This window comes from Elaeis guineensis, chromosome 12 (assembly GCF_000442705.2).
Source record: "Elaeis guineensis isolate ETL-2024a chromosome 12, EG11, whole genome shotgun sequence".
NCBI lineage: Eukaryota > Viridiplantae > Streptophyta > Magnoliopsida > Arecales > Arecaceae > Elaeis > Elaeis guineensis.
In genome coordinates, this window is record NC_026004.2 from 24,156,877 (window position 1) to 24,183,256 (window position 26,380).

The following is a 26,380-nucleotide window of genomic DNA, read 5'->3' on the forward strand; positions in this document are numbered from 1 at the left end:
AAGAAAATAGTGAATAGATACGTTGTACTACTCCAAAAAATAATATAACTTTAATACAAGAACTAACCATATCACAAAGTACTAAATTTAGACTATGACAATCACATGATGTATAAAAGGATCTAGAATTTATATCTAAAAGTCTTTTTTGCACTCCTTGTTATTTGCCCTTCATATTAGATCCATTATGATATCCTTATCCTCTTAAATTATTAATATCAAGTCCAATATATTTTATTTCATCCATAATGACATCAAAAAGATCTTTTTCAGTTGTATCATCTACTTTTAAGAATTCAAAAAAATATTTCATAATTTTGATTGGACTCGATAAAATATCTACACATCGCAATATAAAAGATATTTACTCTTGATAACTTGTATCTGAAGTGCAATCAAGTATTATTGAAAAATATTTTGCTTCTACAATTTTTTTAATAATTTTATTTTTAATTTCATTTGCTAACAAATTTATTAATTCATTTTGTACATTATGTCCAAGGTAATGGGTATGAATTTTATCATCTTTAATACGTTGAATATGTTCTTACATTACCAGATCGAATTCTGCAATCATTTCAATTAGACTTAAAAAATTTTCATTATTTTTTGATAGATCTTTTCATTTTTTTCCACAAAAAGCTAAATTATTTTTACTAAAAATTTTTACTACAGCAAGAATTCTTAATAAGACTTTTTTCAATGTTCTTTATCTTTATTTATTTATTCTTGAATACTTTTATCAATTATTTTATTTTTCAATAGTTTCATTTCTAAATCAATCCATGAACACATATTAATAACATGCTCATTACTTATCTCATAACTCTTAAGTTTAGTACTAAGATTTCTCCAATCTCTACTGCCAACATTAGCTAGTTTACTTATACTAGAAGCAGAATTAAATAATTTACAACAAAAATAAAATACTCTGTCTAAGTCTTTTGAATAAACTAGCCATCTTCTTTCATGCTTCTCTCCGTTGGTCAACTTTTGAATATAGTGTGTAGTAGAAAAATATTTTGAAAATTCATCTTTAGGAAAATCTATATCATCAATTCTAATTTGACCTTTTTCTACTAATAAATCTCTCAAATTTATATCAATATTTATCCATTGACTTGGATCATAAATATTTTTAGGAATGCAATCATTTAAATTAATCGATTGATTCTCTTCACTATGACTTTGAAGATTATCTTGAATCTCTTCATTGATTTTTTCTTGTTCTAATATTTCATTATCATTTAATTCTAAAAGATTATTAACTTATTCATTTAAAGAATATTCATCAATATTTTCTAATTTATTATTTTTATTACTTGTAAAGAATTTATCGAGAGCTCCTTTTTAAGATTTTATTAAACTTTCAATTTTTCTTTTTTTTTGAAGCTTTGAATAATCAGATTCATATTTTTGAGTTGACATATTTAAATTTTTATTATAAATTATTAAAAAGATATAATTATTATAATTATTTTATATTTCTTAAATAGTCAATACAAGATCAACAATCAAAATTTTTAATTCAATGAATCAAATATTAAATAAAATAAAGATAATATATAATAATATAATATAAATTTTAAATTAAATAAAAAATAGATAAAGATTAGAATAATAGTATTCGATTGTTCAATGCTGATTGCAAATGAGAATAATAGCACCCGATTGTTGAATGCTGTGTAAAATATGGAGCATCCACTGCAACACTATTCCACAATATTTTTATCAATTGTCAAAATATAACAATATAAAAAAAAAAGAAACAACTCCGGTTAATTTTATAAAAGAAAGAAAATGATCGTTATTGAAAAAAACTTACCATTGTACCGGATTAATTACCCGCTATTAATCTGAAAGCCGCCCGCCGCCCTTTTTGTTTTTTTCATTTTCTCCCATGCTATCTCCCACCGTCCCATGCTACCTGCCTACTGCATTTTCTCCTATTTATAATCTGCCACGTGTTCCTGATTTCTAAAAAAAAATGATGCCACAGACCTTTCATCTTCCACTGCTCTGTGGCTGTGATCGGTCACCGACCGATCGACCATCAATGACAGGCGACTTCTCACTCTCGAATCGAGCAGGAAAGGGAGATTTGGGGGTTGCACAGGCTACAGGGTCCGACAAGGAGGGGCCTTCTTCCGGGCTTCGACTTCTGAGAAAGAAAAGAAATCATTTTCGATGGACCGGTGGCCCGACGCACCAAGTGGGGCGGAGGGGGGGTGTTGAAAAACAAAAAAAAAATGAAGAAACTTACCGATGGAGGCTGGAGGGGGGGAGTGGATCGGTCACCAATGAAGGTGTGGTCCGTGTGGACTGTGGAGCCGTGGTGGTCCTGGACCTCCTCACCTCCTGGTGGTCTTGCCTTGCCGCCTTGCCGACCGGGGAGGCCTTGCTGGACCGGAGAGATCGGGACTGGTGGAGCATAGACTTAGAGGCGGGATCGGGATGCCGGAGGCGGAGACATGGAGGCGGAGACTTCTCACTCTCGGACCGAGCAGGAAAGGGGGATTTGGGGGTTGCACAGGCTGCAGGGTCCGACAAGGAGGGGCCTTCTTTCGGGCTTCGACTTCTGAGAAAGAAAAGAAATCATTTTCGACGGACCGGTGGCCCGACGCACCAAGTGGGGCGGAGGGGGGGTGTTGAAAAACAAAAAAAAAATGAAGAAACTTATCGATGGAGGTCGGAGGGGGGGAGTGGATCGGTCACCAATGAAGGTGTGGTCCGTGTGGACTGTGGAGCCGTGGTGGTCCTGGACCTCCTCACCTCCTGGTGGTCTTGCCTTGCCGCCTTGCCGACCGGGGAGGCCTTGCTGGGCCGGAGAGATCGGGACTGGTGGAGCATAGACTTAGAGGCGGGATCGGGATGCTGGAGGCGGAGACATGGAGGCGGAGGCAGAATCGGGATGCCAGGATGCGGTCACTGATGGAGCATGGAGGCGGGACCGAGACGTCGGAGGCAGAGGTGTGGAGGCGGAGGCTGGACTGCGATGCCGGGATGCGAGCGAACGAGGGGCCTCCTGAGGATGGGGGCCTAAGACAAGGGCTTCGGTGGCCTTGCCCTTCAGCCGCCCCTGAGTATCTTCCATCCATCGATCTTATTATATGATCAGCATATAGAGGTAATAAGAAAATTCTTAGCATCCAACATTGAACTAGGCAATATTTCTGAAAAATAGGTTAGACAATATAAACCAAGGATTCTATGTATTGATGTCTGTACCAATTATATTGGATTATATCATTAAGGTATTAATATCGATGTTTTCTATCTGGACACAATATTGTATCTTAAAGTTTCCAATGTCATTAATTACTTGCATTTCAACTCTTGATATCATTATTATAAAATTTTATTGTGTAATTTTTTTTTTCAAATTTGTTTATTAGTTGGCTCACGACAACAACATAAAACATGATATGAAATCTTGAGTTCTTCATAATATTTTAAAATCCCTCCTTGTACAATTATTTATTTATTTATATTGATGAGAAAAAAAAAATTACTAAATTGAATTACAATATTTCTATTCAAGAATCTAAGTTTGCATCAGAGTGGGAGGGATTTGACTATTAGAAAAAGTCACTAAGTTCATTTCTAAGCATCTTTTTTTGGTTAAAGAATTAAACTAGTTATGAATGTTATATTAAGAAAAACAATATTATCAATTAACATCTTATTTTGGTCAAGGAATCAAACTATTTGTCAATGTTGTATTATTAAGAAACATAATACTATGATGAATCATTTAAGTATTATCATGCAGCCTAGTTGATACGGTAGCTAGGATTTGATGCAATACAAAAAAACTGAGTAGATATCAAAGTGGGGCCTCAAGCACTATTTAACTAATTACCGGCTTGTGACGAACGTTGCAGTAACAAGATGAATGGCCTCATTCTTTTTAAGAAAAAAAGATTATCCTTTTTTAGTTCACATTGAGTGGGTGTTCTCACATATGATGATCAGAAATAAAAATAGAAGTCACAAAATATAAAATATAAAAAAAAAAATAGAGAGAAAAAAAAAAAAACTAAATTAGGAGGGAACATCTCATAAATGAAAGGAAAACCACAAGGCAGCAACAACAAACAACAACATTTATCCCTCTCTTTTTTCCTTCCTCTACTCTCTCTCTGTATCCTTCCATCATCATTGAAGATTTTTTTCCTTTTTCTTTTCTTCTTTCGTTCTTTTGCCATTTCTTTTTATCCAAGTAATAAACAATAGGGAAGGGGAGGGGGGTGGGTTGCCTCCAAACAACCACCTTTCTCTCTCCTCCTCAAGGAAAGTCTCCTTTGACCAATTCCCTTCTTCCCCCCATCTTCTTCAATCCTTCCTTCCTCCTTCTTTCCCCCCTCCTGTCTCTCTCTTTGCTCATCTCTATAGCTATTGCTCTTAAGCCCTTCCCCCCACCCCCACCCCTCCCCATCCTCTAACATTACCATTTGATATATTGATGCTTCTTATCTCCTCAAACTTGGGAGGTCGCCAGAGAAGAAGAGAATGGGCTCTTGCTTTTCCAGTGCCACCAAGGTAGGCGGCTCCTACAGCGGCAGCGCCGGGCAACGGGACGCCGCGGCGGCGCAGAGCCCACCGGACAGCGGCCCACAGCAGAAGCCGCAGGAGGTGCAAAGGAATCCGTCACAGCATCGACGGCAGCGGCAGCAGAAGGAAAGGCATCGGCGACGGCCGAGCGGCTCCGTGCCGTATGGTAAAAGGACCGACTTTGGCTACGCCAAGGACTTCGACAGCCGGTATTTCATTGGGAAGCTCCTCGGCCATGGACAATTCGGATACACCTTCGTCGCCACCGATAAGGCCAATGGGGACCGGGTGGCGGTCAAGAGGATCGACAAGAATAAGGTTAGTTCTTTTGGCATGGATTGCCTTTTCTTTTATTGGAAAGATTCAACCGTTTTCTTGGATCCTTTCGGGTTAGGTTGGCGAAATTTATAGCTAGTTGTAGTTCCTGGAATCTGCATGTGGATGTCGGATTAGAATTCATGTGTTCTGATTCCCAGACAAATTTTAAATTTTGATATGATTAGTACTTTGTCTTTGGGTATTGGAAACTTGTTTGATTTGGATGGGAGGGGGGATAGTTTGGAATCTTATGGACTCTACTAGGTCTCAGATTTGAAAATTGCTCTTGCAATCGGTTCTTCATTCTAATCTTGTCCTAATTCTTTTTTTTTTTTTGGCGCCAAATTAGACTTTCTTTTCAACCTTATCTGGACCTGTCCTTGCCATATCTCAATAAATCTTATCCAATTCATGTTTGTCCCGTCATTTTGTCATCTTGATTTTCTGGGATACAAGGATTCTTCAATTAAAGAATTAAATGGGACACAGCTTTTATCATTATCACATGCCTTAATAAATATTGGATGAAACTAATTAATACTATCAATAATATAAGTGATTGTGAGCCTTAATTGCTTTCCTAATTTCTCATAAGACAACTTGTCTCTGTGAAATTGAAAGACCGCATGGTTGGCTACTCGAAGGGTGAAGTTTAATCCATATATGAAGAAAAAAGAGTGAAATTAGTAGATGGTTAAGATTTTCCATTATCTTTCATCAATAATTGACACTCTATCATTTTGCGTGGATGGTAAAATACTAAAATTAAATATTTGTAAGCTTATAATGAATTCGCTGAGATTATTACCACAACTTTGAGCCTCTACAATAGTCCACTCTCAATTTGCACTTTGTAACATGACCTAGAATTGTGGTTTATGTGATAGTTTTAGCCTCTGCAAATCCTTCCATTCTCATTCGCTGCAATATTACAGTCAAAGTTTGGTTCAGTGAAATATGTAGGCAGGTCCATATTTGACAGGAGCTTTTTGGAATGTTAAAAACTCTATTTTTTCGAAGTTATCATTGTCCATGTAAAAATTTCATAAGACGAACTATTAAATCTATAACTTTGCCTGAAAAAACAAACATAAGCTTTAGAAGTTGCGATGAATGTTAAACTCTCAGAGCTTTGGAATATATCATGAAGAGAACCTCAGTCTTACTTTTGCTACAAGATCGTGAAGTAGGACTTTACACTGGTTTTCATTTGTGCTATTTTTTTCAGCAAATGCTGTATAAGCTTGTCCACCTTATATTCAAGAGTCCAGCCCTCCCTCTCCTGGTTTTTGATGATGAATGAAAGTGGAAGTATTGGTGATATTAATAACATCATTCAGCAACTGTGGTTTCTTGTAATTTCTTTTTTTCCTGAAAATAGAGATGGCCTAGTGGCATTAGAAATGCCATCTTGGTTATTGCTTTTCACATGCTAGTAATGGATTATGGAGGAAAATTTTCTTTTTTATAACAAAGCTGAGGAAGTGCAAGCTAAGGAGCTGGAGGGATCAACCTAAAGTTTATACCTAGTCACCAGCAGTTGTAAATATATTTCATTGAGGGTTGACCTTGGTTTTAGGGGGAGGGTCATAAAGTTGTTACGGCATCACCTTTTGCATATTCAGCATTAGGCAAACAGAATGACAACTCTACTTGTTGAAGCATGTGCAACAGCAATTTAAGCTTTTTCCTGACTGAAGTCTTTCTTGCAAACATGACAAAGGAAATCTGACCAAAATGCATCTGTTGCTCAAGAAAATGCAAAATCAGAACCTTCATTATTGATGACTATGACGTTGATGTCACATACTATGATCTCCTAACCTGCAGGAGAAAACTACATGGAAAGAATAGGATGTTCTAACTGAATTTTTAGTGATTTGACTTGTCTTCACAGACTAGTTGTGCAAATGGTATTAGCTAGAGATGGGTGATCTTCCACTAATTTAGGGTTAAAACATTGCAAGAACAATATTGGACACTTGCCAATATTATGAGCAGGAAAAAAAGGGAGAATGAAACTTAAAAAATCGGGACTCATGTGGACTAAACCATAAAGGCAAATGTGCAGAAGACAAATGCATCTTAAGGACAACAGAAGAAGACAAAGAATTAAATGGGAATATAGTTGTAAAATGCTGCTGCAGTTTTATGGATATTAAAAACAGTAATAGCAGATCCAGCATTTGGGAAGCAGGAGTACTTTTTGGCAAGTCTTTGTACTGGAAGTCTTTCATGTACATAATGATATTAATGTTTAATTGATGCCAATTCTAATAGGTACCAGAAATGGCATTAGTGTTAGCTGAATAAAAGTTATATGAATGTATACAATGTGCACTAACGATGCTATACATTTGAAGGATGGGACGTAATTATTACCATGGTAAAGAATCCTGTATTGTGAAAATTGATGTAAAAAATTGTCAAGAGAGTTTAAGAAAAATCTTTGAAAGCTGGAAATTAATGGGAAATAGGAACATCTGCCTTCCTTTTTTGTTCCAAAGGCTGGATACAATAGAATGTTGTTTTGGAAAAAAGGAAAGGATGAAGAAATTCTGCTGGCTCTGAAATAATCATGTATATTTCATTATTAGCATTAAATCTGGCAACTGAGTACTTAAGCTGATCACTATTGTAAAAGTTAGAATAGATGAAAAAATGTGTGAGCTGTCTGAAAAATTTTCTTTTAATATGTTATTCTTCTTTGCTCTTCAAATGTGTCATTAGTCTATACGTTTTAATTACTGTGGCAGATGATCCTTCCTATTGCCGTGGAGGATGTGAAGAGAGAAGTAAAGATACTGCAAGCACTGAAAGGCCACGAGAATGTTGTCCACTTCCATAATGCATTTGAAGATGAATCTTATGTATATATAGTTATGGAGTAAGTTTTTCATCATTTTTTGTTTATAAGATGTCACATTTATACAACCCTGTTTTATAATTCCATTCTGGCTTATTTAATCTGTTTCTTTTCTAATTCGTTCTTTTTGTTTATTAAGATGGTTTTACCTGTCATGTTGAGCCATCCAAGAAAGATTGGTGACGTAATATCTTTTTGTGCTAAAAGATATAATATACATGTGACATGACATGCAGTATTCAGTTGTGGTTTTTTTTCCCACTTTGGCTTAATAATTAACCATGTCAACACGCTTTCTTGCCCCATGATTATTATATAAGATTAATACCTGTCCTGACTTTATTATTTATGTATGCGCTATATAGTTCTTGTCGAAGTCCATATTTCCTATTCACGGACCAGTTAGGAGTTTATAGATCATTTATCTTTTTAGAATGAAGTAAGCATGAGAAACTTGATTCCTTGATTATGAAGTCCAATCTCATTTGCCATACGGTGATATGAAGATTAATTCCAAAACTAGCTTCTGCTAGCAAAAAGCCCATTTGATGGAAAAATTGATACCCCTTTCTTTGGAGCATAAAACAGAAATATGGATTGATGATGCATGATCTTCTGTTTTGTCATTTTTCCACAACATATCATACCTTGATGTTGAATTTGATCTAAATATATACACTTTCATGAGAATGGTTGCCCTGTGAAAATTCTATTTAGAAAATCTCTGGTTCGAACAACTGCATTTTTACTTTCTTTGGAAAATGAAAATCTAAGAAGTGCTGGAGTTAGTCACACAGAGGTCACATCAGCATTCTGTTCTGCTTAATCTTTTCTATGATCAAGCTATTTTGGGATGTAATGTTTCTTTTTTTCCTTTTCTTAATCAGGTTATGCGAGGGTGGTGAACTATTGGATCGGATATTGGCCAAGTAAAATTATTTATTTTATTTTATGGTTCATGTCCTTTATGGTTTCCTATTTATCTTCTGATATAACAAAGAAAATTTATGCCATGTAGCTCTTAAACTCTTAAAAGTTATGTTTTGTCAGCTTCAATTTGTAATTTTGTATCCCTGGATATAATTTTAATTTAATATTTTATTATTTTCCTTTTGCTCTTTGAACTTTATTATTTTTTATTTTATGTTTGAGTTATTCGACATTAAATACTTCTTCTCTAATTAGTTTAGAAGATAGTGAGCTGATTCTTGGTTGATCTTCTCTATCTAGGAAGGATAGTCGCTATACTGAGAAAGATGCTGCAGTAGTTGTACGGCAGATGCTCAAAGTAGCAGCTGAGTGTCATTTGCATGGTTTAGTACATCGAGATATGAAGCCTGAGGTACAAGTTGAGCAGCTAAATATTCTTGTGAAGTCTATCTCAAAAACCTAGTGTTTGTTCGTTTTATGATACCATACTATTTCCTTGTGCAGAACTTTCTCTTCAAATCAACTAAAGAGGACTCACCTCTTAAGGCAACAGATTTTGGCCTTTCTGATTTTATAAAGCCTGGTTTGTTTGAAAGCCCTTTCTGAACTCTGCAGATTCCTGTTCTTGTTATAAAATTCATTCATATATATTTACTTTCAATTGCGATGTTTATATTTGATAGATTGTTGTATAGTAATGATTGCTTAAAAATGGCCATTTGCAGATAGGAAATTCCATGATATTGTTGGCAGTGCCTATTATGTTGCTCCAGAAGTATTAAAACGCAAGTCCGGGCCTCAGTCAGATGTATGGAGCATTGGGGTAATAACCTACATTTTGCTTTGTGGAAGACGTCCATTTTGGGATAGAACTGAGGATGGAATTTTTAAGGAGGTAATTTTGCAGTCTATTGCATAAGATGATCACATCTACTAATATTCTCCCAATTCTTAAGATTGGTATTTGAAATATTTGTGATTGGCCCTGCTTCTTGCTTGAGATAACTGCTTTGTCCAGTATAGAATATCTTTGCTACTGCTGAAGTCTAGGTGAATGGTAATTTCCATGTTACATTTCTCTCTCATGCTTTATCTCAAGGATGAGACTGCTGTCATGAACCTGAGTACAGAGCACTAGGATTATGAATTTAGAAATGGACTAGGATGATCATATCTTAATATTGATTGGATCTAGCCTCTGCCCTCAGGCATGCCATTCATGTTGGTGGCCATCTGCTATAGGCCAACTTTCTGGTACCCATCCTGTTCGGATGACATTGGTCTCTAATAAGATTGATATTTCTGTTTAGGTTGTTGCATTATAAAGTTCTAGATCCTGACTTGTACTGCTTGACCTTAACATCTAGAATCTGCCACTAGTAGTGCAGGGATGAGCTCCATTCTTAACATTAGAAGTTTAGCACACGTTTCTACAAAGTTATTATGCTTTTTTTGAATTAGTTGTGAAAAGAAATGACAGTATTGACAATTGAAATCCTACCAGGTGGAGAAATGCAGATTTCATCATAATTTCCTGAGAATCGCAAAATACAACAATAAAGAACAAGAAGTGATGCCTTTGTTGAAGAATCATTAGAAATTTGAAACCATGAACTTGTTAATGAATAAAAGAGAAAAAGCTATTGTGAGTGTTCACCTCTTCTGAGTCCTAACTAAAGCATTCTCAATGTAAGCAAGAGAAAAAAGGCAAATCAGAAGTTTGAAACCTTGGGCACATGGATGATACAATGGACAAGCATTCCTCGAGTATAAGAGAACTCTTATTGTTTCACAATTGTGGATTCATACATATCTCCATGCATGGTTTTCGAGCGTTTAGTTAGAAGTAAAGAAAGTAGAAAAGATACTAACAGAACCATTAATCTTTGATCTCTTTTTTTTTGTTTTTTTTGTTTGGGTGATGTTGAGTTTGTGGCCTCTACTTTGCTTTAGATGAGGAATCTCCGATAGTTGATAGATGTTGTTGGATTAATTTGGTCGATGCTTTTATGTTGTAGAAGGCCTCACTATTAATTGATGTAAAAATATATGTTCTTTAGATGTTCCATTGCTAGTACAGGAACTGCAGTCATCCTTATATTATGGTGGTGGTTTGCAGGTCCTAAGGAACAAGCCTGATTTTCGTCGGAAGCCATGGCCAAGCATAAGCAACAGCGCAAAAGATTTTGTTAAAAAGTTATTAGTGAAAGATCCTCGTGTGAGACTGACTGCTGCTCAAGCTCTGTGTATGTTGCGAGTCTTTTTATTTCTTCAGGCTAACAAATGAATACTAGCTATCTTCCATGGCTTGTTGAACTGAAAAATAAAATGAATTTACCTTCTGAGATTGGTGTTACTGTGTTAAAATCTGCAAATTTATTTGTCTCTGATGCAAATTCATTGGCAGAATTTCTTTATTATAGCTAAGCATTATGATCTTTAATTATATCATTTTGAGCATCTAGTTGTCAAATATATATTAGGTTCATCCAACTCGTGAAGGAGGTGTTAATTATCTCCCGGTGCATTTTTATTTTTTCAGCACATCCATGGGTGAGAGAAGGGGGAGATGCATCAGAGATCCCATTAGATATATCTGTACTGTCCAACATGCGCCAATTTGTGAAGTACAGCCGTTTCAAGCAGTTTGCGCTTAGGGTAAACAAATACTCATAGAAAATTGTTTCATCATTTGTTTTCTGAAAGCTTCTTTTGGACTCTAATGATACATGATTTTTTTTTTCTGCAGGCACTGGCAAGTACACTCAATGAGGAGGAGTTGGCTGATCTTAAGGACCAATTTGATGCAATTGACATTGACAAAAGTGGTTCCATTAGTCTTGAAGAAATGAGACAAGTATGCCAATAATATTAATGATATGCTCTGTTTTTTATCATTGATCTTATGGACTCCAGTCTTTATGGACTTGGCTGTTATGGGTGTTTGAGTCATCATTTATCAACCATATACTTGTTTCTTTCTAGCTTTCTGCTTAGTCATGATATGGTTTAAAGGTTATCAATTTCCAGACGTTTTGCTTTCTAGCTGGCTGCATGACTCCTTAGCTCTGGGTAATGATGTGTTGCAAAAATGCAATACATATTCATATTGAAGATAAAATGTTAGATAGCAGTATCATTTCTTAATTCTGTGTTTTGTGAAAAACTATTTTTAGTAACTGTTCAAGACATTTGCTTGTTCTGTTTTGTGTTGCCATTTATTTGGTGTCTATTTATTAGCCTTAACTGGCAAACGTACTCATCAACTATTTTATAGGTGATAGCTTGATCCCTAAGCCACAAACTAGATAGAGGGAGAGCTGGCCATTGACCAAGCGATAGCAATGTTTCTTGTACCTCCTGTATTATACAACCTGGGACCTGGAACCTTAAAGCAAATGAAAATTCAACTTGTCACATCTTTCTTAAATGAACGAGGACACTTTGAAAGTCCATCATTTAGTTCAAATTCCAATTTTACAAATCAGAAAAAAAGTAGCTTCTTGGAAATAATCTTTTAACTTTTAAATTATTATTTCGCAATGAAGACCCCAATATTGTTATATAAGTTGATAGCCTGATCCCTCAGCCACGAATCAGATAGGGGGAGAGCTGGCCAATGACCAATCCATGGCGATGTTTCCTGTAGAAGCATACCTCCTGTATTATACAGCCTGGACTCTGGGACCTTAAAGCAAATGAAAATTCAACTTGTTAGATCTTTCTTCAAATTTCCATGTACAAATCAGACAAATGGAGCTTCTTGGGAATGATTTTTTAACTTTCAAATTGTTATTTCTGAATGAAGATCACAATCTTGTTATATACGTGAAATGCCACAAAATAGCAGCAGTATAATCACCTTTAAAATGTAGGTTAATAATTTTGACCTTAGAAAACTACTAGTTCTTTTGCTGGTATGACACTGAAGAACACAAACACCTTAACCACTTAACCTTTTACATGCCTTTGTGTTCTCAGTTAGTCATTGTAGTTCTATATCCTAGTGATCTGCATCTCTTTAGTAGTTGTTGATGCTTCTAAAATCATCGTTGTTGTCATAATCATGACACCACCACCACCACCACCAGGGATTTAAGTACTACTGGATTTGTTATGGTACCACGAATAATATGCGGCAAGAAAGTAATACCAGTATGGATGTAGGGCACCAATTCTCTTGAAATGGTCAGCAACAGTGTATCAGCAGCACATATGGATCATATAAATTGCATGCTGGTTGCTTTATATTCTTGTGGTCATTGAATGTCTGGGTCCATCCTGATCATATTGGTGCTGTACCATTCTGAGACAACTGTATGGTGCTTGGTTTCCATGTTTAAACCCTTGATCATCACGACCTAATCCTTTTCCATCAATATGGAGAAACTCAAGTTGAAAAGGCTTCATCAATGGATGGAACATAAATAGTTGTTAATGCTTCTAAAACATCAACAATAATAGAATGTACCTATAAATTGAGAAGCTCCATGGAAGGATTGAGTACATTTTACAATCATTTATCAATCCAATGTCAACCCTCGAGGATTGGTGCTGAATGTTGGTCAAGGCAAAAGGGAAGATATTTTGTAATGAAACCTATAAGGCAAGTTGGCAAGGAAAGCAACCTATCTTGTTCATCATAATTCAACCTCATACAACAAGGGGGCAACCCTCCAAAGGTTACCAAGACATGGAAAAGAATTTTAAATGTATGAAGAAGACAAATAAAGCAATATCTTATTTGACTGGAATATTATTATGAAATGGGCAGCTATATATTTTGTTATCCCCATTTTTCAAGCAAATCTTAGATGGTATAGTTAAGGTCTGTAATCATGTACTAGGTATCATACCAATTCGATACGGGTTCAAAATACGATATGCACCCTATATTGAGACTGCTTCCAACTCCTTTTTTCTTATTATTTATAAGGATACTATCCAAAACCGGACTGTACAGGTTGGTATGGTATACATCCTATTTTGGATGGTCCGGGCAAGAATTGCCGACTTGGAATCGGATCCCGTGTTGGCTGGCCGACAGTATGTTGGTACACCCTTGTATCGGACTGTATCAGATCCGAACTGATACAGAAATGAGGGATGAACTAGCGAGGAAAATAGAGAAAGAGAGAGGGGGGAGGGAGGCTGACGAAGACGCCGGCAGTGGTCACCGAAGGGTCATTGAGTCCTCCCGGGCTTCACGGTCCTCCATGAGAGGAAATGAGAGCAAAGAGAGATAGAGAGAGAGGAGAAGGGAGAGAAGAGGAGTGAGGAGAAGATGGCAGAGAGGCCGTCGGAAGGCCATCGGGTGGCCACCATGGCCATCGGATGGCCACCATGGCCATCGGATGGCCTAAATCCATTCTACGGTCGTCGTGGGTTTGAAATAGGGACAATGCCCTTGTTTCATCATATTTTTTTAAAAATATGATACATAGTGAAGTCAGAAATGGATTTGGACGGTGATCTTGGGGTGGATTTTGGCCGTTCAGTGGCCATGGCGGCTCTCCAACGGTCTCCCCATTGTCTTTCCCTCACTTCTCTTCTCTCCCTTCCCCCCTCTTTGTCTCTCTCTCTCTTTTCTCGCTTTTCGCGGAGAATCATGGAGCCTTGGAGGCCTCAATACGCCATGATCGATCTTTTCTTCCCTCCTCTCCTTCTCTCTCTTCCTCTCTTTCCTTCTCTCTCGCTCTGTTTTTGCTGGCGCTTTAAATTGAGCACTTGAATCGCACTAGTTAGCCATCGATATGGTTCGGCATGCTCTGAACTATCTGATTCGGCGAACCATGGTTTCGGGCAACATAGGGCGGGTAGCATGGCCGGTGCGGACATCACAATAACTGGTGTGAATGACTGTCAGCCACTGGAGCTATTGGAATCGGCGAACTATCAGCAATTGGATATCTCGAAATAATTATTGATACTAAAAGTCTATTTATTGTTTCATTGGTTCCGCTTGGTTCGAATCTGGACATACTAGTTTGACATATATATTAAACTAAACTTTGATACTATATGGATAGCACATCATTACGGTATAGTATGGTCGGTACTGCAGACCTTGGGTATGACCCCCATCGCCTAGGCACCACTTAGGTGATTCGGCAGAGTGCTAGTGGTTGAGGAGGTCCACATTGAAGAAAATCAATTAAAACAGGTCTTGACATCACACAATTAATAAGAAATAGCTAATAAATGCTTTGTATTTAAGTATTTAACAAAAAACTCTGCAATAATTTATGTAATATGAAATAAGATGAGAGGAATCAAGTGATAAACAAAGTAAGAATAGAAAATAAAATGCAATAGGGATAAACAACAGAAAAAAAGGCAGAAACAAAAACAAAGTAAAAACAAGGGATAGAAGATAATATTAGAGAAAAATGAAAGAATACAAGGAAAAAAGGGTAAAAACAGATAAAAAATGAAAAAAGGATGAAAACAAGGAAAAGAATATGAAAAGGGTTGGAGAAGAAGAAGAAAAAACTATAGGAGAAGAAATAAAGAAAGAAAGAAAGGGAAAGTAAGAAGGGTTAGGAAAGGGGAAAAAGAAAGCTCATTTAAAGAGAAAGGGCAAAACTTATCTTTGGGTGGTTGAAAGGTAGACAGTAGGCTGTTGAAGGGCTTCTAGTGGTTGGAGGGATACTAGAGGGCTGTTGGAGGCCAAAAGGTTGCTGGCTAGGAGGGTAGTATTTGGTGGGGTAGAGGGCAGCCCTTTCCTCTTGGCTTATGTTGAAGAGAGATAGAGGGGTGGTGTAACTATGGTTTCTGGTTTAAGAAAGTAATAATATATGCCATTTTCATTTTTTATATAGCCAGGGCAGTCAATTGAATCGAACAACTTATGCTTGGCTCAATCTCAGCTTGAAAAAAAAAAAAAAAAAGACCTCAAATCAAGCTTAGGTTTGAAGGGAGATGAACCAGGCTTAAACAACAACATAGGCTTGAACTGAGTTAAAAATTAGCCAAGTTGAACAGACTTAATAAATTTATATATATAATACATACGTACAGACATTACACACACACACATACACACACACATATATATATATATAGAGAGAGAGAGAGGCTGGAATGCTTTTGAGTTTTGAGAGCATTTGAATTTAGGGCCTCCCAAATTAAAATCAGCATTGTCAATCATGTTCTATGATATACATTCTGAGGTTTATGAATTCAAGGAAAACAAAATTGACAATTTCAACAGTATCATATCATGTTTTAATTTGTTGACATCCAAATTAGCTGAAATTTAATCTGTATATGTTTTAAAATATTTAGATCAAGGTCATCTGTTTGGAATAGCAGATTAAATAGTTTGTATTATGTTTTTGCTCATTAGCTATATTGCTACCCTTCATTTTTTTATTGGCTGGATGCATAGGTAAGAGAGCTCTAACATAAATGATTTTTAGTTTTTAAGTATTTTATATATCTTAGATCATGGCCAAACTGATTTTATTTTGGGAGGTCATTCATGAATTTCTATTAGTGAAGCATTTGGAAATGCTCTCTAAAACATTCTGGCTTCTCTCTCTCTCTCTCTCGCTCGCTCGCTCGCTCGCTCTCTCACTATATATATATATATATATTTGTATCTAATATATGAGATGCAATTTGCTCCTTTTGAGAAGAGAGGTTATATGCTCTTTTCAGGTCCAAAGTCAATAATTAGGCATCCAAATTTAAGACCCACTCTGTTGATCATGATCTATAATATCTAAAATCCAAAAGTCATGTGCTTTGGTACTCTCTAACCTATGCATCAGTTAGATACAAAAATGGATAGTTAAAATGATGGACCATACTTTGCTATAATCTAAGCATTAAAATCTATTGCTTATCAATCTATTGCTTATCTAACCTATGTATGACATTTGAACGTGTGTGATCATGATCATTTAGGTGAATTTTTAATCTAAATACTTTATCATGTATTTTAGCACCCTAGCACAATGAAAACTGTCCATTCTTTTGGTATACTTGATGCATAGATTAGAGACCACCAAAATACATGATTTTCAGTCACTAGGCCTTTTTAGTAGTATAGATGATCAATGGTGTGGATTTTCTATTTGAATGCTTGATTATTGATTTTGGACATGAGAGGAGTAGATATTCTCTCCTCTTGAGAGGAGCATAGTCTATTCTTATATAGATATGTGTCTGTGTGTGTAGAGAGAGAGAGAGAGAGAGAGGGAGGTGGACTAGGACCTAGTTGACTAGATTCCAAGTCGAATCCAGGTGAAATCGGAAAATAGGGATTGATACTGATGATCTGGGCAAATAGGGACTAGGACCTCTAAACCAGTTATATACAAACAATCATGCGATATAGGAACCCCTAGCCTATGCAATTGGTCAAAAGCAGGCATTGTATTATGTTATCTAAACAATTCATTTTTGTCTTGATGCATAAGCTAGATATCTTTGAAGCACATGATTTTTGCTCTGTAAGCAGTTTAGATAGTGGATCCAAATAATTTGGATCATCAATGTTGGATTTTTATCTTCTAATTTCACCTAATTGAATCCAAGTGGAAACTCGGTGGACCGAGTCCTAGTTGGCCTCTCTCTCCATATATGTTATATATTATAATTGATTAGCTGATTAAGATTTTGTAAATTTTTGTGATTTGAATCAATTAAATGCTGATTTAGGCTGGAATCAAGCTTGAATTGATTCTGTTCAATTTTGGATGATCAAGCTGATTGATTAGGCTCATGTTTGGCTGGATCCAAAATTTGAAGTGAGGTTGAAAATTGTAAACAAGTCAAGCTTGATCTTAGAGTTCAAGCTGGAAATTAATTTCAAACAAAGCTTGACCATACGCAAGCTTGATCAAGCTCAGCATCATGACACCCTTATGTATAGCTTCCTTGAGTCATGAACAACAGAAACTAATAAAAGAATATAACACAATATCACATGGTGCTCTATCACTCTAAAGAGTAGGGACCTAGGCGGTTTGGGATCTCTAGGCACCTAAGCACCAGTTTTTTGACAGCCTTGCATTTGCCAATTCACCAGATGTAGAAATTAAATTAAATTATCATTCTTACCATATCGGTTTACTGGTATATTTGCAGTGACATGGTACTGTTGGCTTATGTAGCATAGATCTCAAGCTTCTGCCAATCTACTTGAGAAGTTAAACTTGTCAAAATGCAGAGGAGAGTTAGATCGTATTTTGTTATTATGACTTTGAAAATTGCTTCTCTTCATATTCCTAATCTTTCTTAACATTCGAAATATGATAAGAAATCATTTTCAGTGGTGGAGCTAGGATTTGTTTGGGGTGGGGGGAGGGATGGGGCAATAATGAAATCAAATCAACAATTTTTGGTTCTTTCTAAACATTTAGCATATAATATACATAGATAATATATCACATAAGAAATGGCTAATCACAACCTTGATGAGCTTCATAGTTGTACACTGTTGAAACCTTTCACAGTGAATTTTAAATCATGAAGACAATTGAAGAAGAAAAGTTTGTAAGAGTAAAACTTGGATGTAGCAGTGGCATGCTAGAAACATTAAGAAACACAAGAACAAGTCATGAGACAGAGATATTTCATCTTGTGGTTGGACATGATAGTTGTTAAGGGAGAATTTCATAGGTCTACCTACATCTTTGTTGAACTGCTATAAAATGTCAATGTTTTTGTTCTTAAGTTGTTAAACATCTTTATGAAGTTAAGAAAAGGGTTAGTTTCTCATCTTCTCTCGTAGAGAACTGCAAAAAAGGGACAAACAAGTAGACAATAAATAAATTGGAGGAATATATGTGCCTGGGTTGCAAGGAAAATTATTTATCTTCCTCCTCCTTATTTCCTTCTTCAGTGGAACTCCTCAGAAGTTTCTCCTATTTTTCTTCTTTTGGTTTTCTAATTAGCACTGAATTCAAAGTGGGTTAGACCAGTTTGAAAAATATGCAGGAAGGTGGGATGCTCGGTGTTGGAAGATTGCAACTCAAGTAGGTGGATTTGTTGTTTAGAAAAAAATAAAACTTTAAGGCATTGTTTAATAGATCCAAGCTGTGTATATATATGAATATGGATGGTATTGATTGATTGAAAGAGATTTACAATTCAATAAAAGTTAACCACATCCACATATGGAAATAGAAAAAATAGAAAAAGAGATCTTTGCTGCGAGCAAGGCAAGCTAATCTGGATTCTGATTTGTTAGTACCCAGCTTTTTCAAAATTGAGAAGAGATGAAGGGACAAAATAGAACAGTGCTAAAGCAAATCTCATGAAAACCGAAATTTCATGGGGGAGGCAATTGCCTCCCTTGCCAACTCTGTCTCCGCCATTGATCATCTTACATGTTGGTTGAATCAATTACCTTAAGACTAGGCCACTTACTATTTATCCATTATTATCAACAACTTTTAGTCTTGGCAGGATTAAAATTGCTCATGGTTGCTGGAATAGTCTGATGATTATAAACTTTGTATTGGAGACACAAAATTCCAGTGGTTTTCTTCTCTGCTCCACATCAGCATGGGAAGGGGCTTTCTTAGGTCTTTTAAACAACCGAGCTGTAACTCTTTATCTAGTTAATGACCAAGTCAAGGCAATCAGCATCTCAACAGGTTGCAGAGCAGGACGCCATATAGCTCCAACTTCTGATGGACAAATATCTATCAGTTCACTATCCTGCAACTAAGATATTTATGGGAATATGATATTTATAATATGCCTGAGCATACTACATTTGAAAGGATTTATTAAAGTTATACGACCCATTCTAGAAATATCATTTTCAAAGCTTCTATGGTTAATGATGATTTTGAGCATTCCTTTCTGAGGAAAAGATATCGTAAAATTTTCAAATGCTTTACACAACCTAGTTGTGGATGAACTAGAATATACAATCTGCATAGATGACAGCATTGATGGTTCTGATAGAAAAGTTGGCTTTTCACTTTCAACTAGAAACTATGAGGATTGAGAAGATGAACAAATACATTAAGTTTGTTATGCAGATCAAGGATTCTAGACAATTGATTTTCATGAAAGATTCTATATTGGTGCTTGCATTGTAAGGTCTTTCTATATGTTAGTCAGTATTGAAGAGTTCGAGAGCTTTTGGATGGGAGTTGCTGGTAAAGCTAATGGTAGGTTTATGCACCAAAAATGCTAATCTTAGGTTTCCAAAAATTTTCAGCTAGATTTGCTTGGGACTTTGTCAAACTGTTAGTATGATTCATATCCTGATGTAAGGGCAGTGGGGGTTTAAATAATGACTTTCTGCTAAAATGTATGTGACATGGATCTCAATTAGTTTATCCTGTTAGAGTGCTCTCTTCATGGTAAAATGGTGGTCTTCTCTAATCTCTACTGAAAGTAATGGACTCTGAAGAGTCTTGGCTAACATTTTGTTAGGTTATTTTCTGTCCTTGCTGGTTAGATTACCCATGTAAATAAGGAACGTGGCTTCACCTCATGAAGTTCAAGATGGTTTTAGACATCAACATTTGATGTTCGTACAAGCTGCAACTTGCTTAAGACGGTTGTGGATGTTGATTAAGAGATTGCATGTCTTCTGGTGATGTTCCTACATGATAATTAACTTGCTATCTAGTCAGCTTGAAGCAATAAGGTCAGGTGAGAGCTGGGAAGGCTCTAGAGGTGGAATGCTATGGCACATGCTGTCCACAGAGGTTTGGAAAGTATGTGGGAAAGTTTTGTTTAGTATGTATATCATGCTAGGCTGAGGAGCATTGACATCTCTTATTTCCTTTTATCTGGTCGTCCTTTGATGCAGTTCCTGTAAGTTTTTATGAAGAGATGTAGTTCCAGTAAGTTAACATGCTGTCCCTTTACCAACTTGGTGAACGGACAGAGACCTTTTCTTTTTATGTAGATGAGGAGCTATTATTTAACTGTGTGTGTACAATCGTAATTGATCATTAGTACAATTCACAAGGTTATTATTGCAGACTGTATTATTGTCCATCTCATTGCCTACTTATGTTGAATACTGTGCAGGCTCTTGCAAAAGATCTTCCTTGGAGATGTAGAGAACCACGTGTTCGGGAGATTGTTGAAGCTGTAAGAGACTATCTTTTTCTACATTCAATCTAGTGGTATTGGATAATTACAACTTGAATATTTTGCCTTGGGTCATGCAACTGTCAGAGTATTGTAGCTCTAAATTCCGCTGACATGCTCCAATTGATGAAAAACACATCGATACATGTATTCTGTGTTAGCAATCTGGAGTGATGTTTATTTCTGAGTACACCATTATTTCCATGATACTAAAACTGGCTTGCTTTGGTGTATAATGGTGCAATATGCTTACTTCTCTTCACTTTGAATATTTGAAATATGCTACCTCTAGTCCTTACAAGGTTATACTAAAAGTCATACCAAAGAAATTAAAAAAAGGGTCTTTGTGCTAAAAGATCTCTTACCTAACCTAGAGTTGAAAAATCTCATCCAAGTTGGTCTTGATAAAAAATTTGTTTGATAGTAATGAGGATAGTTGGTGTGATATCCTAATTGTTTGTATACTTGCATGAAGTTTACTATGTACATCACCAACACAAAGTGTTAAGTAAATAATTGAAGTTTGTGTTAATAAGCAATAACTATGAATTACTAGGCAGTCTGTGTAAACCTTTTACCTATTTGGAAAACTGTAACAGTTATGCTCATTAACAAGGTATGTACAATGGTAGTAGTGGAGCTAAGGAGACCAAATTTCTTACTTCTTGGTTTTTTATCAAGATCTTTACCTTCCTTAATTGCATAAGAATAAAAAGATGCAACCCTCAATTGGTTGTTTGCATGCAACAGCATATTGTCTCCTTCATGGGTGGCCAGGTGGTTGAGGCTCTTGCTGCTATGGGCTCTGGGGAGAGTTAGATGTATGCAGCATGCGGTCAGGCAGCATATCATCTCCTTCATGCTGAAAAAATAGCACAACTTTTTAAGCAGGATGGCAACAACTGTTATATCAGCTGGTTGGCACCCAACTTTCCATAGGAGAGGTTCAACCCCAGGTGGTGGAAAACAACCACCTTTTTGCTCTATAAAGCCTTCTGATCAAACTTCCCAAAATTTGCGAACTTTTTGTTACTGTTGCATTCAAGTTGATGCATCACCATATTTATTTCAATTTGCATTTCTTCTCTAATATCCAATACAAGCATGTTCTATTATTCATAGTTGTTCTCATATATGCCAACAGGACTTGGTTGAGCATGTTGGCACCCTCTCCTGAGAGGTCCTGGGTCTGATCCCGGGTGGTAGCATGTTGCTGCTGTATGTCTCAAAATAGGAAAACAATGTTATTTTGATGTGCATTCTTAATTGATATTGATTATTCAGTTCTAAAATGGATCTGTTCATTATATGCATGCTTGGCTTTGGTGATTTCTAAATGGAGCTAAGGTTTCATTCTCTCAAAGCAGATCGATAGCAACACGGATGGACTGGTCGATTTCCCTGAATTTGTGGCAGCAACTTTACATGTGCATCAGATGGAGGAGCATGACTGTGAAAAATGGCGTAAACGCTGTCAAGCCGCTTTTGACAAATTTGATGTAGATAGAGATGGATATATCACGCCTGAGGAACTTAGAATGGTAAATGGTCTCTATCTTGACTCGGTATGGTTCTCTTGCACAATTTTGTGGGCTTTAATGTTTTAGGGCATAACCAAATTGGTTATGTCCTGCTGTAAATATACATCGTGGGACATCTGAAGCAATAAGTCTGACCTTTTATCATGGTTTGTGATACACAAAATGGATCTAAACAAACTTTTAAATGTATTAAGGACTTGATGCTGGTCTGTGTAGTGATCCCGTAAACAAATGGTTTTTTAGTCGCATCACAAAAGATTTGCTTAATCTATGGCTCTGCACTATTAAAACCACTTCGTACTATTATGTGCTTTAAGATACTTAGAATCTGTAGATGGTCCAGAACACCAGATTGTCTTCTTTTCACAAAAAGTGGGGGAAGGGAGGGTGGGGAGAGGCCCTGATTGTCCATCTGGATATTCCACCATTGTTGCAGGGCACAATCAATTTAATTATCCTCTCGGACTATTAAAGTGATCTCCTTTGTTTATATGTGTGTGCATGCTTGTGTGCATCTGTCGAGTGATTCCCTGGAAGCCTAGTGCAACCAAGTAATTAAACACACTTCAAGATGAATCCTGACACAAGATTTTTAAACACCAGAGAACTGTCCAGGATGTGTGTAAATCTCTCTTGCATCTATAAGTTTCTAACTTACGAAGATAGTTGAGACCAGAAACTAATTCTTATGGAGGTTTGTTTTTGGTGCAGCACACGGGGCTAAAGGGCTCTATCGAGCCACTATTGGAGGAGGCTGACATTGATAAGGATGGGAAGATAAGCTTGTCTGAATTCCGCAAGCTTTTAAGAACTGCAAGCATCGGCTCACGCAACGTTCCCAGTCCATCTGGCATTCGATATCATCAGATATTGTAGATGGTAAAAGCCATTGAAGTGGAGCGAGTGAGAGAGGCAGGGAGATGCTATGCTGGAGTTCTGATCCTCAGAACAGTTTTGTTGCATACGATGAACCTCCATTACCTTCCCCTGCTCACATTTCTTGTCATAGATTTATGTGATCATCTATTTTTTTGTGAATTGCAAGTGTGCAGTTTGTGAGAGACCAGTTACACCTGAAGAGTGCTTCTGAAAAAGATTCCTAGGAGCCACCAATACATGATCAGATGTAGTTGCTCTCCTATCCTGCTTATTGTACATTCTGGTGCCGTGGGGAGAAGGTCGCATCCACCTCTGACCACAAATGTCATGTGTGATTGTACATCCCAATGCAAATTGGTCTTTAGAATTCATAGCACACATTTGCTTACCTTACCCCTTGTATATTTCTTTTCTTCGCTTTATATATATATATATATATATATATATATATAGGTCTTGGGTATGCTGTTTTGTGCCTTTAAGATCATTTCTGGATGTAACTAGTTATATGAAATCGAGAGGCTGCCTTTTTGATATAAGTCTCTGTAGCAGAAATGTTTAACGTCCCTTTCTACCACTTTTATTTTTGAAAGAAATATACAAAGAAAAAATAAAGTATAAATATTAATATATATTTTAGATTTGGCATTTTCTCAAAAAAATTTATTTGGGCAAAGGCATAGACTCACAAGATTACTTCATTAGAATCAAGTTTGACTGTGTAGATGGCGAGATTAGTTTTGGATCGAGCTGGAGAGTTGATAGAGGTCAAGTTGATGAACATAACGAGGAGATCCGCAAAAGAAGTCTTAAAATTGTAGGGTGTCATTTGGTTTAGGACCTTGTATCTCACGGTTTTAAGATTTTCCAATGGTTAAATCAGTTGGGGTTTTGAGAATAAATAATAGAAAATGAAGAATTGGAAGGTAGAAAGAGTACTTTAAAGTAGTGGGAGTGAGAATTTGAATTTTGTTTAGTGAGAAAAAAGAATTCAGCAGAGTCTAGATTCTGTGAGCTATGACTTATATTTTGGAGAGCATCATGTCCTTCTTTATATAGAAGGGCTTGCTTAGGCCGTTAGGAGAATTTGTTAGGCCGTTAAGAATCTATTGAGCCGTTATTTTGTTATAACAAAATGATCAACTATATAGAGATTGTGGGTTGTTTATCTTATATGGATAGTAGCTGTAATATAGTTAGAAAATAGTTGTAACAAAGCTAGACAATAACCAACTTAGTATATCTGATTCTGGTTATATCGGTCAAGAACCAATGTCCCTACAGTAGATTGGCATCAAACTGAGCTAGCCATAATATTCTGTTGAGAGTTAATCCGGATGTGTTCAAATCAGTAGAAATCGGACTGAGGGCCAAACAAGAATAGCATTTTACCGACTTGATCCAGAACTTAATCGAATGAATACAACTTCTTCAGATGATCTTTTTTGATGTTGCCATGTGTACAGAAGTCAGTTAGTTGTATCAACACTTTGTCCCCTACTTCTCAGATCTAATGTGACTTTCTTCATATCGGATGTGAGAAGTAGAATAAAAGATATTTTCTGACTTCCGGTAACAGCAATAAATGCATCGTATAACAGTTGACCATAATAAAAGTTTTTAATCATTTGAAGCGATACATTGTTTTTCGAAAATGACTCATTGGTGCCTTTGGTAATTATAAGGTCTTGGAAAATCAGGAGCTCATTAATATCTAGGTAGTTACACCCTAGTGCTTGTTTGCCAAACGTTACTTTGCTATTGGTTACCTCGACCACCATGCAGATTAGGCTTGTGTGGTTTAATCAGAAAGAAGTGCGTCGAGCGTCTCTTCTCAGAATCGCTGGATTACTATTGGATTACCATCAAATGTCATTCATGTGACAGTGAATAGAATTGATTTGAGCCATTGTCAACTTCTATAAATAGGTCTGTACTTAGTTCAAAAATTACTTTACTGTTTCTCTTACACGGAAGCGCTGCCAGATTTTTTCAGAGCTTTCCAAGTGCTACCAGAGTCGGAGAAAGAGTTTTTTGGTACTGTCAGAGTTAGGAGAGAAATCCTGGGGTTGGAGAAAAGTTCCTAGAAGCCTTTCAGAACTCTTTTTCCGTTTGTTAGGTAGATTCCTTTGTTCCCAGCTCTTTCTTTTGTGCTATTTTAGGATGTTTAGGTTTCATCATCCCTATTTTCCTTGTTTGGATAGTTTTCTTCTTCTTTCCTTTTTACCTACTTTCTCTTTTTTCAAAAAATATATTCTGACAGTAGTGAGATAAGTTGAGATGATCGAGTACCTCGGTCGATCCAGCCTCACCTTCAGTTTGAAGTGGAAATCTCACCTCGAGTGATAGCCGAAGTCGGTATTCTAGGTTGGGAGGATCCGGAGTCTCCTATAAGGGGATTCTTGGATTACTTCAGTCTTGTTACCGAGTAGTCTATTCTTTCTGAATCTAATCTTTAGGAACTTAAGAAAAAAATATTATATTCCTAAAGATTTTCAACTTATAGCCCTAGATAGGGATGATAGGGTCACTGAACTTCCAGAAGGTTGTGTTGCATTTTACGATGAGACACTCTGATTTGATTTTCAATTTTCATTACATCCTTTCTTTAGTAATGTCTGAATCTAACCTTTAGGAACTTAAAAAAAAATATTATATTCCTAAAGATTTTCAACTTATAGCCCTAGATAGGGATGATAGGGTCACTGAACTTCCAGAAGGTTGTGTCGCATTTTACGATGAGACACTTTGATTTGATTTTTGATTTTCATTACATCCTTTCTTTAGTAATGTCTTAGATTTTTTATAAACTTCATCTAGCTCAAATAACTCCAATGCCATTAGGATGATTATAGTTTTTATCACTTGTTATCAATTTGTTGCTATAGAGCTTAGGATTTCTCTCTTCGGAGTATTATTTATTCTGAAGAAACATCCATACGAAAATGATTGATGGTATTTTTAACCTCAGCCTAAATATAAATTTGGTCGTGGCCTCCCTTCTTCTATCCATAATTGGAAGAACCATTTTTTTTTCATTTTCTCTAGTGTCCCTTGGAATTTCTGTTGTAGTTGGTATAAGCCTAAGCTCAAATAGAACTCCAAGAATGAGGTCTTGCCTGAAGACGAGGAGGCTTTTGCAGAACTGCTGGATATGAAGGTACCCAAACTAAGCCAACTGATGAACAACTAGTCTCTTTTTTATGCTAGCATCAGTCAA

At 36.4% G+C, this 26,380-nt stretch overlaps 1 protein-coding gene across 3 annotated transcripts; it reads left to right on the top strand.

The window, feature by feature from the left end:
- The first annotated feature begins 4,251 nt into the window (after nt 1-4,251).
- On the top strand, nt 4,252-23,548 carry LOC105054649 (calcium-dependent protein kinase 18). Of its 3 annotated transcripts, none has more exons than XM_010936218.4 (12): nt 4,254-4,872; nt 7,629-7,759; nt 8,626-8,667; nt 8,969-9,080; nt 9,173-9,251; nt 9,394-9,563; nt 10,788-10,914; nt 11,211-11,326; nt 11,418-11,525; nt 20,678-20,740; nt 22,108-22,305; nt 22,993-23,548. In XM_010936218.4, the coding sequence occupies exons 1-12, from the start codon at nt 4,513-4,515 to the stop codon at nt 23,155-23,157; spliced, it is 1,671 nt and encodes a 556-aa protein (XP_010934520.1). In that variant the 5' UTR covers nt 4,254-4,512; the 3' UTR covers nt 23,158-23,548. The 3 variants fall into 3 exon arrangements, with proteins under 3 accessions (XP_029123297.1, XP_010934520.1, XP_010934521.1); XM_010936219.4 differs by having other exon boundaries at nt 4,259-4,872; nt 22,108-22,281; XM_029267464.2 differs by lacking the exons at nt 22,108-22,305; nt 22,993-23,548 and adding an exon at nt 21,491-21,696 and having other exon boundaries at nt 4,252-4,872.
- Nucleotides 23,549-26,380: the final 2,832 nt, after the last annotated feature.

Bases quoted from the DNA above. Each gene is read 5' to 3' on its own strand.
- LOC105054649 (XM_010936218.4), top strand. From the start codon at position 4,513: ATGGGCTCTTGCTTTTCCAGTGCCACCAAGGTAGGCGGCTCCTACAGC. The intron at 11,526-20,677 runs GTATGCCAATAA...AATACTGTGCAG, and splicing joins GTCTTGAAGAAATGAGACAA to GCTCTTGCAAAAGATCTTCC. The intron at 20,741-22,107 runs GTAAGAGACTAT...CTCTCAAAGCAG, and splicing joins TTCGGGAGATTGTTGAAGCT to ATCGATAGCAACACGGATGG.